Source organism: Mizuhopecten yessoensis, unplaced genomic scaffold (assembly GCF_002113885.1).
Source record: "Mizuhopecten yessoensis strain PY_sf001 unplaced genomic scaffold, ASM211388v2 scaffold11041, whole genome shotgun sequence".
NCBI lineage: Eukaryota > Metazoa > Mollusca > Bivalvia > Pectinida > Pectinidae > Mizuhopecten > Mizuhopecten yessoensis.
Window position 1 is genome coordinate 628,425 of NW_018408849.1, and position 18,721 is coordinate 647,145.

Here is an 18,721-nt window from a genome sequence, read left to right on the forward strand (position 1 = left end):
CATACATCCAGTCTTTGCGTCAGTAAGAAGAAGGCCAGCAGCAGTTGCCGAGAGGGAAGGCTAGAATACAGCAGGCAGGAAGAAGGCAAAGAAAGCGGAGGAGAAGCCGGGCGCGGCTTTTATATACTGCCTCCTAGACCGTGTGCGCCGTACGCGTGATGCAGCGCGCCGTAGCACGCCGTAGCGCGACGGGCCCGTAAACCGTCACACGCCGGGACGCGCCCTGATTGAACGCGACGAAACGGCTACCATACACCCTAGCTTGCCATGAGAACCTTGACAAAACGTGGCAAAGCGGGACACAACGCGCAGCAACCGTGAAGCAACCGATAACAAAACGTGCACTGAACGCGGCAGGACGTGTCAAAACTTGAAAGGACCGTGAGATGCCGGGGATTACACATGCTTCCCGTCCCATTACGGACCGCCTCCAAGTTTTGTTATGGCCTATTACGTACTGTCACGTGTTGTTGGGTTAACCCGTTTAACTACGGCCTACCAGGTTTCTCATCCGCCCCGTGACTTCCGTGGCAACTTTTTTGACAGTTTATGCTATGTTTACATTATATTCCGGGCGGTCGCGGCAGTCACGTTTCAGGCAACCGTGGTCAAAACGGGATGGACGTGAGACAACGCGGCGGAAATGGATATAGTGCCTACAGCAGACGACAATATTGGGGTGAACAAATGATTTATAAACTTATGTTATTGTTCTCTATCTATATTTATGTGTTTTGGGGGATGGCGACCTTTTGTTAACAGTAGTAGTGTTGTGTTTCAATCAGGCAACGCCCTCTGCGAACATGGCCGGCATCGGATGAACAGCCAATGCATCCATGAGTCTTTGTTTTCTACGGGATCGCGCTAAATTTTTATTTCTTATTTTTGTTTGATCAATAAAGTGTTTAATTGACACAATTGACCTGTAATTTAAAAAAAGAAAATGTGCAACCGTCAACGTCTCCTTAGTATAGAATGCTATAATGTGTTTGTTCCTTTAGTTAAATTTAGAATAAGCTTTTCTTGTTTTTGTTGTTCAATCACTGACATAAAGAAGAATAGTCTGTGTTGTGTAATTGTCAGTTTGAAAAGAATATTGCTTTTTTTCTTTTTTTTATATGACTAAAATCATCCAATTGCTTTTAAGAAAATACAGTGTATTACTACCGCTAGTCTGTACAAATGTATGAATATTAGATCTGTTAGCTACGAGATTCATTGTCACAGGTCATACAACATAACAGTAATTGTCAGGTATATAATGTCCAAGTACAATCAACAGACTTGTGTACTCGTGGACCACGCCCGTCCATCCAGATATTGAGGAATGTGGGATTTTTTTAACTGTAAACCACGGCACGTTCACGTCAGTTATCAATAAACGTCTTTGTTGATTGTCTAAGGTCTCTAAGTCATGTTATCGGGTTTCTATTTCCGCCACACATACACGCGCGCGGGCAGTCTAAGGTTGTGTATATTCTATTATCAGTGGATGTTCCTACATTGTTCACTTTTATAGATTTTATCACCAATTATAATGTATACCGGTTTGAATTTATTAGCCTTTACGTCCTATACGTAATTACGGTTATTTAAGAACGCGTCTCCGTAAGCATCATGCAGGTATGCTGTCAGCGGTACGTTTGTGTATTTGTCTCCGTGCTATAGTGTGGGTCTGATGCTGACTTCAAAACACGTAATGTGATTAATCATTCAAGTTAATCAAATGTCTCGGAGCGTTCAAATGAATTATACTCATTAGAGATTTTTCTAAAAAAAATTATCTAATAAATTTTGCTATTGAAATACCAGGTTACCTTAGGAGTATAGATTAGGCTTCCGAATTTTGTTTCTAAATCATGTCAGTGATGATCCTGTCAGGTCATGGCATTGCCTTCAGAGTTGCAAATTTATTGGCTGGATTATGTAGTTAGAGAATCTAGACGAACTCAACATGTTTAGACAAGAAATATTGTCATTCTATACCAATTTTAACTCTCAATTATTTGTGGAAAAGAAAATTCTTAAACACTCTGTATTTTGTCGATTGTGTCATATCCTCATCACATGACATCAATTGGAATAGAGACACACAACCTCAATCAACCAATTCAATCTATCATAACCTAACGCGGATCATGGAATATGTTTGAACGGAACTAAGGAGCATACCCTCATACATGTTAAAATAATGCATTTCGAACCTTAATTAAAACCCTCTTTATAGACATGCACATATTATTTGTTTGTTTAATAGTGACATGAGACGTCATGTTTTAAAACCGGTGGAAATCGCGGAAAGAATGCCCCTACTGTATCCCACTGCATGCTCGTAGGGGCCGACTAATATTCCCTACAGAACGGGTGGTTTTCTACTGGATTTGTTTGCTTAGGAGACATTGGTGAAACCAGGAAGTGGATTGCAGCGCATGTTATCGTAAGGGACTACTCATAGGGAGTACATGTAGGATTTGGGTTTTTTCTTGTGATTGCTACTTATAAGAGATGGAAGAGACCAATATGTATCTACCTCCATGCCATCATTTTCGATTTCTACCAGCTCCTATGACTCTACCTAAATTGTACATGTACTCTTTCCATGCGGGAGTGTTGTTCCCTAAATATAACGTTGTCATCTAACTTTTTTTAGCTATATGTACGAGGGCGTTAAAACTCGATGAGAAAAATATATCCACATGCTCATTTCCCAAGCATTGTATTCACTGGGAAATTAACTCAATATGTTCACGACATATCTTGCATGTTCTGTTCGTTGACCCTGTAAATCAGGGTTTTCATCAGATTTTTATTTTTTTAAACAGCGGGCTGACTTTGATATCTAAACCTGATCTGACATTTTCCACAGTCACGCTTTTGTGTTCATAATTTTTGTTGACACGCGATTGACCGGCTTTAAAGGGTCCGATTGTCACACTTTATATCAACATTTGTCGTTTTACTAGTTTATAACATTAAAAACTTATCTACAAGGTATATTTAAAGTGTTTACGAATTGCCTGTGTATATATTTTCTTTTGTCATTCATCATCGATTCTTTGTATCTGTATATGTCTGAATATTGTTCAGTACAATTGTTAAATTTACTGAACAATGTTGATAACTATGTAGAAATTTAATTGACTTAATGGCATTGATAATGAATTTGTTATTTTAATGTAAATCATTAAATTTGTTTTCATTTGCAGAGTGCACTCGCAACCCATTGTTTTATTTTTAAATATATGAATTAAGATGTTTTATTTTTATATAAGAAAAAGTCCTATGGCGGAGGTGGTGCATTTACGCTAAGATTAGTCACATGTACATTTCTCTAACACGAACACCAAACACTTTTTTTGTCTACACCTCAGAGATGCATTCCCTTTCTCACCGGCGAAAATATAAATCTGTCTTTACCTACCAAGGAAGTGGCCGCATACAGGCTCCTTTATTCTGAAAATGTCGTCACTTTGCAATAGGATCGTGCTATGACTTTATGCAGTGATTTAACAATATAAAAAAATAATTTGGTCACACATTTGTCACCTGTCGGATGAAAAATCGACCCTTCGAATAAGATAGTTGGGGTCTTACAATCGGGTTGAGTTTACGCATTCAGTGACCTTCACAGTTATGAGGCCACAATACAAGAACGTCGTCATAATTTTGATTGAATGTGCCATTCTTCCCGTCAGCACGTGACACTATTTAAGGAACATAAGTGGTATTGTACACGCTTGTCATGGCGGTCTTGCATTGAACTTTTAATTGGAGGTATACCATCTTTGGTATACCGTATTTTTATGCTGTTTCCAAATATGGCTTCGGGTTGTTTATACATTGTATAGAAAATTTGCTATATTTGTTTTGAATTTTGCATTTGTTTATGTCGTGTTTTTTGTCAAATGTTCGTTTAGAGTCGAGGAAAAGTGTCAATAAGGATGTAGTTATGTGAAATGCATAAATAAAATGCAAAACAAATATAGCAAATTTTAATTCCTCTAATCACACATGAGTGATATATTCTATCTATCTGTCATTGTTTTTCACACATAGGCGAAGCAATACCAAAGCTTCAATACACAGGGACAACACCGGAACTCGGATTAGACATCTATAACAAAAATATAGATAGAAATAATATCACGTGGGCGACAGTATACTCCATCAGATTAGTTAAAGAAACCAAGAAAATCATCAACGTGATGTATTGGCGGATTTAATGAACAAATCATGAATATAATCTAAATCAGACACTCAGACAACAAATTGATTGTAACATGCAATCGACGCTGGGTATTGCTTTTGAGAAAGGAAGAGAGTGTTCTACGGTATGGCTGTTATCATTATATTGTAAGTTAATATTAGCTATATGAAGTTGACAAGATAATCTGCAGTTTCGCTGAATTTATCTGAAATTTTCTGAAACAAATAATGATATGAAATGAGATTTAGTATATCCTAATAAATAACATTAGTGCAATCCAATCACCATATTAACTTTATTAATTATGCCTATGTGATTGGTTCTAATATTTCAGTTTTAAATAAAATTACCTAAATAAAAAGTCATTGCAAGAGCGTGTATACTCTGCAATGTAAAGGTAGGTTTCCCACCTGGATAACCTAACAATACGACAATGTATACGACACGTTCTACCTACACACAAACAGGTCCTTTTTAACGGGGAATTAAAACCCAATCCAGTCAAACGTGTATAAATGGTCACTGCAATAGGCTAGTCAGTCTGGCTGGAATGGTCACATCTCAGTAGATAATACTGAATGCTACCCGGCTACCTCCAAACTACCTAAACAGGGACGTCATTGTGCTATAGGCGACATGAACCATAATATTTGATGATAGCAGAGGGTACATCGTGTTATTAAGTGGTGCTCAATAATACCAACAGCATGCAGAAGACAAGGTGAGTAAATATCATTTACTTGAATGTGTAGAATGCATAATATACTCTGCCTAAACACAGATAATGTGCAACTTGAAAAATAATGATTTAGTGTTGTATCTAATTTGCATTATTTGATATAATTTTCAAAATGACTGCATTGATTCTTTTTTATGAAGATATATGTCATAGATACGTGCAATGAATGTCTTAATTTTAGTGTATAGTCTTATATTTAGATCTGCAGTTAAATTATAAGATAATAGAAATACACATGTTTGAGAGATATGGAAATTGTTTAACCTTATCGTACTTAAATCCAAGTATCTAACGCATTATATACACATGCTTCTGAATAACTTTAGGTTCGTTGTTTCCTAATACCCATACAAATGACACCTGCACAGGTGGTCCACGAAGTCAAGGTGCATGCATTCATGTATATAACTGATATTTTTTATAAAATAGTTTGAAATATGATAAGATTTTTGAGATGATATGAAACATGAAATCCGAAATTGTTTGGATTGTAAAATACCTTTTTCATCTATGATGTTAATATAGTAATATTTTCAAGAATATCAATGCGCCGTATGTTTGCACGGTTTTTATTTCATGATTTAATTTGTAAATTCATTACAACATAGTGAAGAGTCTATATGAAGAAGGAATGCACGTAGATAACCATTTATGTAGTTGTAAGACTGCACAACGCATTAAAATCACTAATGTCTATGCGCATACAGTGCGTACATCGTGAGCAAATTACAACCTTGTGTATACATGCTTGTTTACACCGTTAGTTGTTTGCACGTATTCGTTCAAATGCATTGGTTATATTTGGAACGATTTGTTGATCAATATTACGGAATGAACAAAAAACGGAAAGATAGTGTACTTCATAACTAAACTAGTTGATGGTGATTCGTAAGTTATAGAAACATATCTGGGTAGTATGTTTATTGCGTTATCTTTTATACATCATTCATAACAATCATGGATTGATGGATATATTTACCATACCACCAACTTGTGAGATCAAACACATCCCTACACGAAAATAAAAATTCGCAAATATAGATGTCAAGCAAAACACGTAAGGGCACGATAATTTTAAAAGTAAAGCCTACATCTAGAATGTTCATCCATCTTCTTTAAAATAAAAGACGGCATGTTTCATGTAATTTTTATCGTCATGTCATTCTGGCATTTATTTTCATAATTAGTCTATTTTCATGACAGCATCGTTGTCATGTTAAGTATATTTCACAACATCATTATTTTCTCAATTCTTGAAATAAGGTGAATGAGAATTCAGAAGAGACATCTGGCAATTTTGAAAGTTTAAACGATACACTTGACAATTGTACACTTTATCGAAAATAACAGCACGCAATATACAGTATGTTAGAGCGATAACATGATTAAGAATACAAATATTTTGATATTCAGAATACAAATTGCCGCATTGACATGATTTCAATGCATCTTATTACATTGTATGTATTTGTGAGCATGATTTGCACTTAATTTGCTTTGCGTGTAGGAAATTTCTATCCGACACCCCATTTCAAGTGACGTGACGTCACAATGGCTCAACAATGGCTTGACGTCACGGATTTTGAACTCTCCGATGCCACAATGCGTAAAAGGCGACGTGATGAAATTAAAACCTTTTACTATATATTTACCGTACACGTTAGAAGGATGGGATCAAATTTTATGCGCAAATCACATTCTGTGTTTATCAAGCAAATCACAACAAATATTTAGGTTTCGTTTTGGATTGGCGTTAATGCTGTAAAAACCATATAGCTTACTGTAACCTTACCAATTTACTTTACAGTACTAGATTATAGTGATTTGTTTATAGCCGTCAATAACACACACTTCATTGGAAACCTTTTTGAACCAACTGTGAACCAAGCGTAATGTTGTTGAAATGTACCTCAACGTGGTTGTTCGGGAGAATATTAATGAGTTTTTGATTACACTTTTTTGTTGTTACTTACATTTTCTAAAGCATTCACTCCAGTGGATTAATAGTACACACACGTTACACCATCTACAGAACCCCGTCTCGTATTACAAATTAAAAACTTAATCGAATTACTCCTTCTGTGCAATCGATACAACAATAAAAACTTTAATCTAATTAGGTTACAGGTCATACAATAAACGTGTGATGTAAATTATCTTTTAATCGTTTGAAACGGGATACTTCTTCACTTTCAACAGTTATTTATTTACCTATTTAAATATATTCTAAAGTATAGTTATTGGCGTTGGGCTTTACACACAGTTCAGGTAATGCAGAACGGCAACCAAACCTAGCATACAATAAAATTGCATCAACATTTAGTACATAAATTTTGGAAGGCATGGACAAATGTTATTTACTTCTTTCGTTGCTATATGACAACATTTTACAGAACCATACATTTAACGAGGTTCAATTAATTTTCCTATTACACAAATGGAATTTACAATACATGAATAATTCATCATGTTTATTAACCTTTCGTTAATCCCCCTATGGTATTTAATAGAGCGCTAATTACAATTTGCTGCCCACTGGCCTATAGACTAGAAGATTGTAGGTTCGAACCCTACATACATTGTACGTTGTTATGTGGTTTTGTCCTTGAGCAAGATACTCTACCCTTCCGAACTTCTGTTTTGGTTGTTGTTGTTGTTGTTGTTTTATTATCAAGACAAGTGTTGATGCCAGAACGAATTTTACCTTCTACTGTTTATATCTTCCTATCACTTATATTATAATCAAATAACCAGTCACTGAGACATAACAGACCAATTTCTTTTCCAAACATACCCAGCTTTACGAGATTACTCGAACAATGACAATTTTAACAGCTGGTGAAAGTCCTTCATTTACATTAATAACAGTTTGCATAGTGACTGTAAGACACTGTTTCAAGTGCTCCCGCATCCTGCCCAGACTGGCGTTAAACAGATGACAACCGTCGTAGACCTCCCAGTTGTCTCTTACTGACCCTTGCATGTAGTTTTCCTTCAAGATTGGTCATTACCTTTAATACACACACTGACTATTCTACTTGTATTCACAAGAAAGTGCTCCGTTAAACATATAACTTAAGAATATGGTATTTGTTCGCTATCCATGCATGACATTCTTACATTTGCGCTATGCATTTCGTTGAAATAATATTTCATTGTATCATCATTTGGAACTTTGCATACAAATTGCATTTCCCAAATTTCCCGTGAGAACCTTAGTGTATAAAATGTGAAAAAACAATAAACGCACCATATACAGAGTGCTATTTTTTGTCATTTTTATCTTTCAAATGAATGTCCTTTTAGTCTATTTTAAGATCTCGTTGTTTTTAAATTCTGAATATACATAACACAATGAGAATTGTGTCACTAGTCGTACAATGAAACAGTTATATTACTTGAAACATAATGAGAAGGTTAAACAGTGCTGTGATAAACCTATATTTGAATCGAAACGTTATCTTGATTTTTTTCTAATAATGACCTATATTGCAATTGAACACATATTTCACTGCCTTTTTAGCTAATCTTTCCGCGTGTTGCTATACATTAACCTACCTGTAAGACTGATATTAGTCCAACACATCCACTGTAGAGTCCTGTAAACCTAGGTCCATAATTTATAACTTTGTTTGAAATACATCAAGGAGGTTTTAAAGTGTTGCGATAACTTTTAATTTAAATCGAATGTTATCTTGATTTTTCTCCATTAATGACCTATTTTGGAATAAAACATATATTTTATTGCCTTCGAATTTAACCTTTGTGCGTGCTTGTATGTATTAACCCGTACAAGTCACATAAGTCCAAAACGTGCAGATATCAAGATATGTTGTGTTAGGTTAGGGTCCATATATTAAAATTTAGATTAAACTGTAAAGCAGAACTTTTAAAAGATGAATTTTATGGTTGTTATGTGATAGATAATCAATTATCATAAACTGACCAATTGAACTAATTTGTTAATAGATATATCATGCGCATTACCGCCTAACAATCCATTCCTATATCGAACAATTTTTTTTTTTTTTTTTTTTCCAAAATGCAATTTAAAGAAATGGAAATTGTTGACAACCATTTAACATCATGCCAAATTACCCTTTAAGCATGTGCTAGAGGATAGGGTTTCAGCCCGCCCATCAACAAACACTATTAAATGAACATGATTCATATACATATGTACATATCTCGTTAAAGGAGCATTTAAATACACTGGCGTTTGCCTATTAACAATAAAATATCGTAATTTGTGGCATAAAATACAGATAACTTTATCTCCTGAATATTATTAAATGGTTGTATTCGTCAAACAAGCTGATTAATTGAACAAACAAAAGACTTAAAATCTGCAACTGATTATATTACACTGTGTACAATTTCTTGTACATAATGAACCTTACAACAAGACATTTTGTAGGGAATGAATGATTAAAAATGACACAAACATATCCCGAAGTGATTTCATTACCTTAATGGAAACTAAAACAGGATAATGAATGAAAATTATATTTTGTACGAAGGAACCGTAGAATACCTTAAGCGGTACCCTCAACCTTTGGTGTAAATTCAAAAGTTCAAAAGTCATCGGGACATTGAATGCAACGAATGCAACAAGCTTGTACATGTACAAGATAGTCTAAACATATCGAATATGAATCACTTGTATTACAACATATTTTGCTGCCGTATTTGTTCTCTTAACAAAGTTTAAGAATCAAATAAAATATAGTGGTTGCTTTAGTGGGTTTTTTTTAATGAAAACGTAGGTGTTTTATGATTATTTGTATAACTAATATCTTTATTGCAATTGTGCGGTGCCTTCGAAGTTCACCTCGGTATGCATCGTACGATTAAAAATAGTAAACAATGAATATATATTCATTCCGATAAATCAGTGGTATTATTTTACAATTTTGATCGATCGCTAAACCAAACGTTTTAAAATGTTAAATGCAAGGTAAGTAAGTGACATGTAATCAATATACAATAATACAATGTAATTTTCTATATGATACAATATGAACATTACCAAGTTTCCGATATTACAATAATTTCTTATTTCAGGTATATTTAAAAACATTTTACCAGGATAAAGTTTTAAGACTTGGGAATTGTGTTAAAACCATTAGATATCATGCCCAATTACCTGTTAATCGTGTGCCAGAGGTTAGCGTTTCAGACCTCCAAGCAACAACAATATCAAATGTACGTAAACTATGCACACATACATATATTTCGTTGAAGGAGGATTAATATCCCTCCTGTCTACAAACGTAAAGTATAAACATGTTCAGGGAATATTGGATAGGATCGAGATAAGTTTATGACTTGAGTTGTTGTGTAATGATATTTTCCAATTGATTCTATAATTAAACAATCATGATACTCAAAATTTGCACATGATTAAATGTAATAATCCTTTCTTATACTTCCTGGAAGATACACGACAGAATAATTGACAGGGGTTGATTTGTTTTAAAAATATGATTTCTTTCTTTCAACAAATATGGATCGTTAAAGTGGAATCCTGACCTATCGACCCATTTCCCGTGGGAAGTATGATTTTTTACGTATATCTGCGTCAACTTTAAGTAACTACGTTACACAATATAAATGTTCTAAAAGTAGTGGATAATAAACAAGATTAAACAATATCGGAGCTTATTGCAGGACATTTACAGTTTCTCATTTTTGCACACAAAAACAAAAAATAACATTGTTTACGATGCAAATTTACACATTTTTAATGGCAGAATATGTGTTATAATCTTGATGTTATTAAAACAGATTAACATGTTTCCAGTGTTTATCTCGTCATGGTGACTGCAGAAAGTATCTAAAATTAGTGGAACAATGAATTTGTATCATTAAGGGGAATCTGTTCAAGACAGCGACAGTTGCTATCCTCAACTCACCATGTGTTTTATCCAGCTTCGTGACATTGCTTGTAACCTTGAAATGTGTTCTACAAACTACAAACTACAAAGCATTGGTGGCCAATAACAACAATAGTTGAAAACATAATGATGGCATTTTTCATCATTTTTGCTCATGAGTAATTATCGTAAAAAACTATTGTAAACAATGATGAAATATACCTGATTTTGAAATGTTGCAAATGTTGTAAACATCTTGGCAGTGACGTTTACGTATACGAATATCTACTGCATCGCATTGACATTTGAAGACACGGGGCTTATAAAGAAAGCACTTCGTCACCGAGACCGAATTTCTAACTTTAGCCTTGAATATCTACTTCATATTCACAATGTCTTTTGTTAATGGTGAAAAACGACATTTCTCAGGTTTGATATAAGATAATCATAGCAAAGGATAAATGTAACAACAGAAATTGTTTTATTCATTAAAGAAGAAACACATGCATTGGTATAATGTTTGGCTCTTGTTCGTATTGATGACTGTTTGTTTGTTGTTTGCTTAATGCTGCCATATCCAGTTTAACATGTATGTTTTGTACCTTGGGTGTAGAGTAAACTGTTTTCATTATTTACTTGGGCAACAATGCAATGTTGAGTCAGCATAGTGTATAAAAATAGGAGTTGTATAAGGTTCTTGTAAACTGGCAAATGTTTTTGTCGTAATGTCGTTACGCAAGTCTGTCATTTCTCTCTGTACGCGCCATGCTATACTAGTCTGATATGATTAATAAACTGGAACGACTCTGCTTAACTGATTCCAGCCTCGTAAATCATTATAGAAAAAAAAGTACAATATATTCTTCCAAATAATAGGATAGAACATTACATTACTTACAAAGAAGATCTTTCTTGTTTTAATACAACATAATGCTATATTTCAGAACCACCGACCAAACAATACTGTTGACAGCTATCTTTGTGGTGAGCTGTGTTGGAGTTGGCATATGGTTCATACAGCTATTCCATCTGTCATATCACGTTCCGATTATAGGATTATCTCCTTCCATAGCGATCTCAGATAATCCGAGATTGAGGTACAGAACGCGGCCGTCATGGAAAGTTCAGTGGCGCCATCTTCTCGACAAGTTACCGGAAGTGACATCAGAAAAATCTACAATGTCAAAGGGACGAATAAATAAGCGAGATACTAATAAATTCAGGAAAAAGTTTTCAGACAGGCGAAATGATTGGATTAACTTTTCGGACATAATACTTAATGAGAATACTAATAAATCAAACACCATGCAAATAGATTGCACGCACCGAAAATTGGCAACATTTTCAGAAGATATATTATGTAAGGTAAGTAATGAAAGGCGAATGCGTATATTTTGTAGCATATGTATCTTAATGAAACAATTTAACAAAGTGGTTGATGGCAATATTTAATGTTTACAACATCTTCCAAAATTCAAATCATAAACTACCATACCACGTTCGTGTTTCCTTTCAAGGAGCAAAGCTACATGTTTATGTTCATATTTTGTTATGGAACACTGCTGAAGTTTGCAATTATAATTTCTCAACAGAAACGGAAGACGTTCTTAAAACAGTTTAAAAATCCGTGTTGGTATGAGGAATCTGAAAGAAAATTGAGTTGCCTCCCCTATTTTCATCTTTTTGGCGTCTGCAAAAGTGGAACTACAGATCTATTCCACAGAATTACGCAACATCCCCACATACTGAAAAACAAAGGCATTATGGGAAAGGAAACCTGGTTCTGGAGCTGGCGTCGCTATGGTATTGCTTAAATGTTTACATCGCACACATCATTTTAAAACCTAGAAAAATGATAAAAAATAAATATATTTGAAGGAACATTTAAGTTCAAATACTATATTTCACCTAAGTGTGTCTGGTACACTGCATTTGTTGAGAAACCTAACGAAACTGTTTAAACGACGAAGAGTTTTGACTGTATTGATCGATTCCTATACTAATAGCAACTTACTGTAGCAACACAATCAATACTTCGTAACGGTCGTTATGGAACCAATGCGATTCAGTATAATAATACATCGAAACAGTACTCTTCATCACAGATCACAGGATAGAACTGTTTCCATACATGCAAATATACTAGGATACTTTGGTCAGAATGCTGATCTGTCCATCAATCATACTGATTCCCTTCTATGACTGTAAATTGTAACAACAAGACATCAACTATATGCACAAATCAAAATACCAATATCGACGTGGATCCTGGTGTGGCATTTCCACAATGAGATAGGATCTAGTACTATTTTCCTCTATCTTACATTCATGTATGCCATTGATTTATAACCTGTCCGCTAATGTTTTTGTTATCATTTTATATCTTCCCGGTACTATCATTTCCCCTCTACCTTATCGGTATTATCATTATTCTTGTACCAATATTATCATTGTTTACTTACCTGGCTTTGCTTTCCTACCAATAGATGCATTGTTTCTCTAGGTAATGGGAACATGCCAGGAGGGACAATGTATTTGAGTCAATTCGCAAAATTGTTCGATTCCGATGCCATATCCCGGAATAAAACGACACGCCCAGATGGATCATCATATCACCACCTCATAACCGGTATGTCTAGATACTGTAAAAGCGAATATTTTCTAAATAGGGAACTACTCGTGTTTTGCACATTTTGTAAACAACAATACTAATGCGCAAACATTTATTGAAAGATTATAAATATAGATATTTGTTGTACATAAGATTTAAAACTATTTGAAACGAAACATTTCTACACTGCATTCAGTTTTAAAGTCACAAAGTGAACGTTTCCACAAGCGAAAATTTCCTCTTTTTGCAGTAATAATGAAAGGAAGCATTCAAAATCATCTATAAACGTCAGTCGTAATCATTGTCATCGTAGTTCACTTATATGATCGAATGAAAAACATTTGGTTCACTATCGATGCACTATTTACAACAAATGATCACTGTTTTAATGCTTTGAAGTCAACAATAATATATTACAAAAAATACTCATTTGATGATAGGGCTGCATCTCAATATTTTAGGTGGAATGGAGGATATTAAATGCTATTTCCTTTTTTTTCGAGAATTTCGCAATAGTTTCTCCATGTATGTTAACATCCCATCTTAACATGACAACGTTTTCACGCAGTCTTTAAATATATATATATGTTTTGATATTATTGACAGGTTGTTTGACGAGCCGTGGAACGATAATCGTGAAATAGGCATTTGTTAAAATGCCATATATTAAACCCCATAACATTTGATCACCAGCCTATTGTAGTGTTGTCAATAGGAAAGAAACACATAGTCCAAAGTTCACAATTTCAAATCAAAAACCTATTTACAATACTGTCATTGTATTACACCAATCTCATGAAATAGATGAAAGCAGCTGCTTTGACTTTATTGTTTGTAAGGCGTGATTGTTTTGTTTCGTTGTGATCTTTGTGTGTATCCTGTTGCTTATTATTATTTTATATTATTTATTGTATTACTATTTTACTGCCAGGGCATGGTGAGCCTATGGATTTGTGGGACCAATCATTCTGGAAACTTATACCTCAGAACGACCCTGAAGGGATAGAACCAAATGTAACCACGCCCTACCTCATCAAATATGTCAACCCGTCAATCAAGCTTATCCTTATTCTCAGGAATCCGGTAGAGAGGTAATTTATTTAAAACAACATCTTACTACATAAACATTTGATGGAAGAACACACACTTTCATAGAAACCTTCACGTTAATATATACATAGACGTATATTCACGTACAAACGATGATAGAGAATAATAAACAAATATCAAGCCGGTTTAAATTCTTATTGAAAACAATAATAATTATCATAATGAAATTGTTAAAATTAAATAAAATTAAGTTAATATCGCAATGCTGTTAAAACGTGACATAACTGCTAGCGTCGGTCAAAGCTATATCACTAAAATCAAAATAATTGAATTATCTCTTTTAATACAGTCCCCTGAATTGATCCCGTTTCCTCCCGCGATTAACATAAACTATTTATTGCGTGAAATTGTTTGTTTACAAAACCAACACTGATATTTACCTCGTAATGCTTGTTACTGTAAGTAGGGAAACATGCTGTCCAATCCACTTGTTTTTTAAGCAATTATATTTAATTCAAAAATAATAGAATAAAATATTCCATAAACCTTAGAACCGACAGCCTGCTATATCAAGCAAATTGATGGAATCACACAGGTGTATTTCGGAACTTGTATATCTATAGGAAATAGGATTGCATCAGTATTTCGAATATGACAGGATGTCACAATAGTCAACAGTCAGATTAGATAGGCTGTTAGAGAAAATCAGAGATCCAGTTAAACATGTTTTAATGTTGATGCTGAATCAAAATGAGTCGTTTTAAATGTCAATTTCCCCCTGATAATATGTGTTTTATAAATGCCAGAATATAGGCGTTCGGTATGGTTATGAATACACTCAAATGCATTAACATTTTCAATCTTATATTTAAAGGTTATACAGTCACTACCTTCACGGAAACTATGGCAACAGCACAGATAATTTTCATAGAGACGTTTTACAAACTATTAAAGTTCTACGGGCGTGTCAAGAGAACCGCACGCTACGATCATGTCTTTATGACAAGGACAATAAGAACGATTTCAAGGTTGGTTGTTATTTGGCACACATATAAAGGTATAAAAACCATGTTTGATAGAAACAAACTTTGCTTTTTAAGGACTTATTCATTAACATATTCATTTGTTTGTTCATAACTTTGAAGAAACGCGTTTGTGTATTGGACATGGCATTTAGCATTGCATTAAATGTATCCTTGTTCAATTAAATGCTTATTTTCCATCATGTTTTATAATGTCTTTGCTGCTGTTGATAAGATGATCTACATGTAGTGCTGTTTTTCTCATGGATATACTCTAAGAAAAAAAATGCACTCTTTAAATTAACCAGAGAAATATGGTATCTATTCTAGCGCAATTTATATCATTGAACATTCCATGTCCTTTAACATGTTTAGTTTATTAGCGTTATTAAGTGATAAATAAGCTGACTGGTATTTTTTAAAAGTTTGTATATATACTTAGTAAAGCATGGAATGTTTGAATTTTAAACGGATACATTTCTTACATTTATCAAAGCGCATATTTGGTACATACAAATAAAATGTCCCACTCAACAATGTTATCTAGTTTGATACAGTCCACGCTAAAATACATATAAAACATGTGTCAAATTTCTATTTTTCACTGATCAATTATTACAAAGGATGCAAGAGAGTTCTTTGCAACTGTCTGTAATAATGTATAGATTCAATAATTGCCTTCTTATAATGTCAACATCAGTATGTGTTTCCTGTAGTGACCGTCTGTTTCGATCTTGTTATAACAGGTGCCTATATCTGCCAGTTTATACCATGTCCATCTTCACGAGTGGCTAAAAGTTTTCCCAAGAAAACAACTTCTTATTTTCCGTACTGAAGACTACAGTGTGAACATTTCCGATACACTAAAGACAGTCTTCAGCTTCTTAAATGTTGGTAAGTATAAGAGGATTTAAAAATTTTCAATCCACCTCCTAGTAATGGACATTCATATTGTCTATTTTTTGCTCTTAGCGTCGTGTTGGCGAGTACATTGCGGTCGTGGAAACTGTGCAAACAAACTGTCGTAAATAGTCATGTTTCGTTGATGTAATTGCTGGTTGTTTTTGTCTTTTATTTTGGAATATTAAAACTACTTCAGTTTTCAATATCTAATTCATTAAATTTACGTACAATATCCCTTTGCAGACGCATACTATTTTCTCACTTCAGAAAAGGTAATTGGTATGCCAAGAATGCACTCGATATTTCTATGATTTCCTATTTGTAATAATTTATCAAGATCAAGACACAAAACATAAATACGCTTTTATTTTCGAACGTTTATTTTATCTTCTTCAACTTAATCGATGTCAGTTAAATTCTGCAAACATGGTATCACCTCAGGAGTAAATAAGCGTAAGTCATATTTCAATATAATGTTATCACTTTTTCTTAACTAAAACAAAATTAAAGCTCTCAGATACTTTCTTTAAATAAATGCTTACACAAATATACGGCTTAAGAATAGAGGGGAAGTAACTGTTACTTTTACCCACAATATTATCTCCCTTACGCTGCCTGCTTACTAGTTCACACGCTGTACAAACTACCGAATTATCCATGTCGTGAACAGTCTACATTTAGTGTCATGATTTGTTGTAGAAAGTTGTAAGTGTTGTCCAAGATCAACATATTATCGTTTACATATTTTATATTTCATAGTTTTAATAAAATCTTGATTACAGTTTTCTATTGTTCTCTATTGTTCTCTATTGTTCTCTATTGTTCTCTATTGTTCTCTATTGTTAAGATGAAAGCGACTTCCGACGAAACAATAATATAGTGATGGTTTTTTTTATAAACTCCAAACAGCTTCTGCAGGGTTTCGGATAATCATTATCATTGTCAATCACATCTGCCCCAGTTAACATGATTCACTTACCAATGTGTTCTTTGCTACTATTCCCCATGATTAACCTCAATCGTGTCTGAATGATTTATTACTTATATTTTAATACAATGTTGTTGTCTTTTTTGTTAATTTCAACGAAGTTTTCTCAATACAGTTTACTCAAACAATTGTAAATATATATATTTATCTACAGTTTCACTGACAATTAAGTTAAGCAAAGTAGCAACAAAAGGAAAAGGAATGAGAGAGAGAAAAGGGAAAGACGAAGAGGGAAAGGATTAAGCGTTTAACAGAATTAGAAAAGAAGTGTTGATTATTAATTCTGAGGTTTGAGATTCTCTACACGGAACAATGTAAAGTAAATTGTGTCTTTTCATTACTTCTATTTATACTGTCATGGAGCAAATACCGGTTAACCTAACAGAAAATTCAATTTCTTCCCTCTAAGCGTTTTTGTTATATACTTTCGTCTGTGTTTGTTTTTTCTCTGTCCCGGTAGAGTTTCTTTTTATATCAAATTTACACTTGGATTTCGTCCTTTTGTACTTTAATTGTTTTTTATGTACTATGTACCTTTTATTTGTTTACCTTTGATAATATGACAAATAGTTGTTGATTGTATATATACAGCACCACTGTCACCGTCTGAGCTGGTCCGGGTAGCGGATATTCCACAACAATACCACACAGTGATGCGAGACACCACCGGACCCATGCGATCGGACACACGGACCATACTAACGGATTTTCTCCGAGGATCTATTTATAAAGTTGCTAGTATTCTTCAGGACCGTCGGTACTTAAAATGGTTGTAACTATGTTGGAATATGCAGCAACTAATCTGTTCATGTTGCTGCAACAGATTTAAGTGTGCACTCAGGTTCCTACTCAAACGAACTATGATCATCTACGAGAATAACATGTGTATAGAGGAAACCTAAATAGAACAAATTTGCTGGATTTGTCTGGAGCATAACGAAGACCCCAATGTTTTGTCTTTAGATAAATGTTGTCACCAATATAGCGGGTTCAGTCAGTTCTCAATTCAACAAACTTCCTGCCATTTTGAGAAGTTTAGATAGTTTTAATGGAGTCTACGATTCACCTATTTTATGTTTTCGTAACACATCCTATTAATAAAAATAGAGATATATTTCACTTAGAGCTTTGAATTTTTGCATCATTAAATATCCTATATGAAACATTAACATAATAAAGGAGTGTCATGTGCAAGGTGTGTTCTATAGATATAGCCATAAGTGTTCTGTGCAAGGTTTATTCAATGTCGTTGAGGTATATTGTACATATAATCGTCTGCTAATGTGATTTAAATAGATACCGTACGTACGTGTGTGATTTCTTTC

The 18,721-nt window shown here is 34.0% G+C and overlaps 1 protein-coding gene across 1 annotated transcript; it reads left to right on the forward strand.

Moving 5' to 3' along the window:
• Positions 1-4,698: 4,698 nt before the first annotated feature.
• LOC110464917 (carbohydrate sulfotransferase 15-like) lies at positions 4,699-18,516 on the forward strand. Its single transcript, XM_021520393.1, has 8 exons — positions 4,699-4,928; positions 11,767-12,187; positions 12,415-12,625; positions 13,326-13,451; positions 14,365-14,524; positions 15,358-15,511; positions 16,252-16,399; positions 17,988-18,516. The coding sequence occupies exons 1-8, from the start codon at positions 4,915-4,917 to the stop codon at positions 18,170-18,172; spliced, it is 1,419 nt and encodes a 472-aa protein (XP_021376068.1). The 5' UTR covers positions 4,699-4,914; the 3' UTR covers positions 18,173-18,516.
• Positions 18,517-18,721: the final 205 nt, after the last annotated feature.

Coding starts and splice junctions, on each gene's coding strand:
- LOC110464917 (XM_021520393.1), top strand. Junction 14,525..15,357: donor CTCAGGAATCCGGTAGAGAG/GTAATTTATTTA, acceptor TTATATTTAAAG/GTTATACAGTCACTACCTTC. Junction 16,400..17,987: donor CTTCAGCTTCTTAAATGTTG/GTAAGTATAAGA, acceptor GTATATATACAG/CACCACTGTCACCGTCTGAG.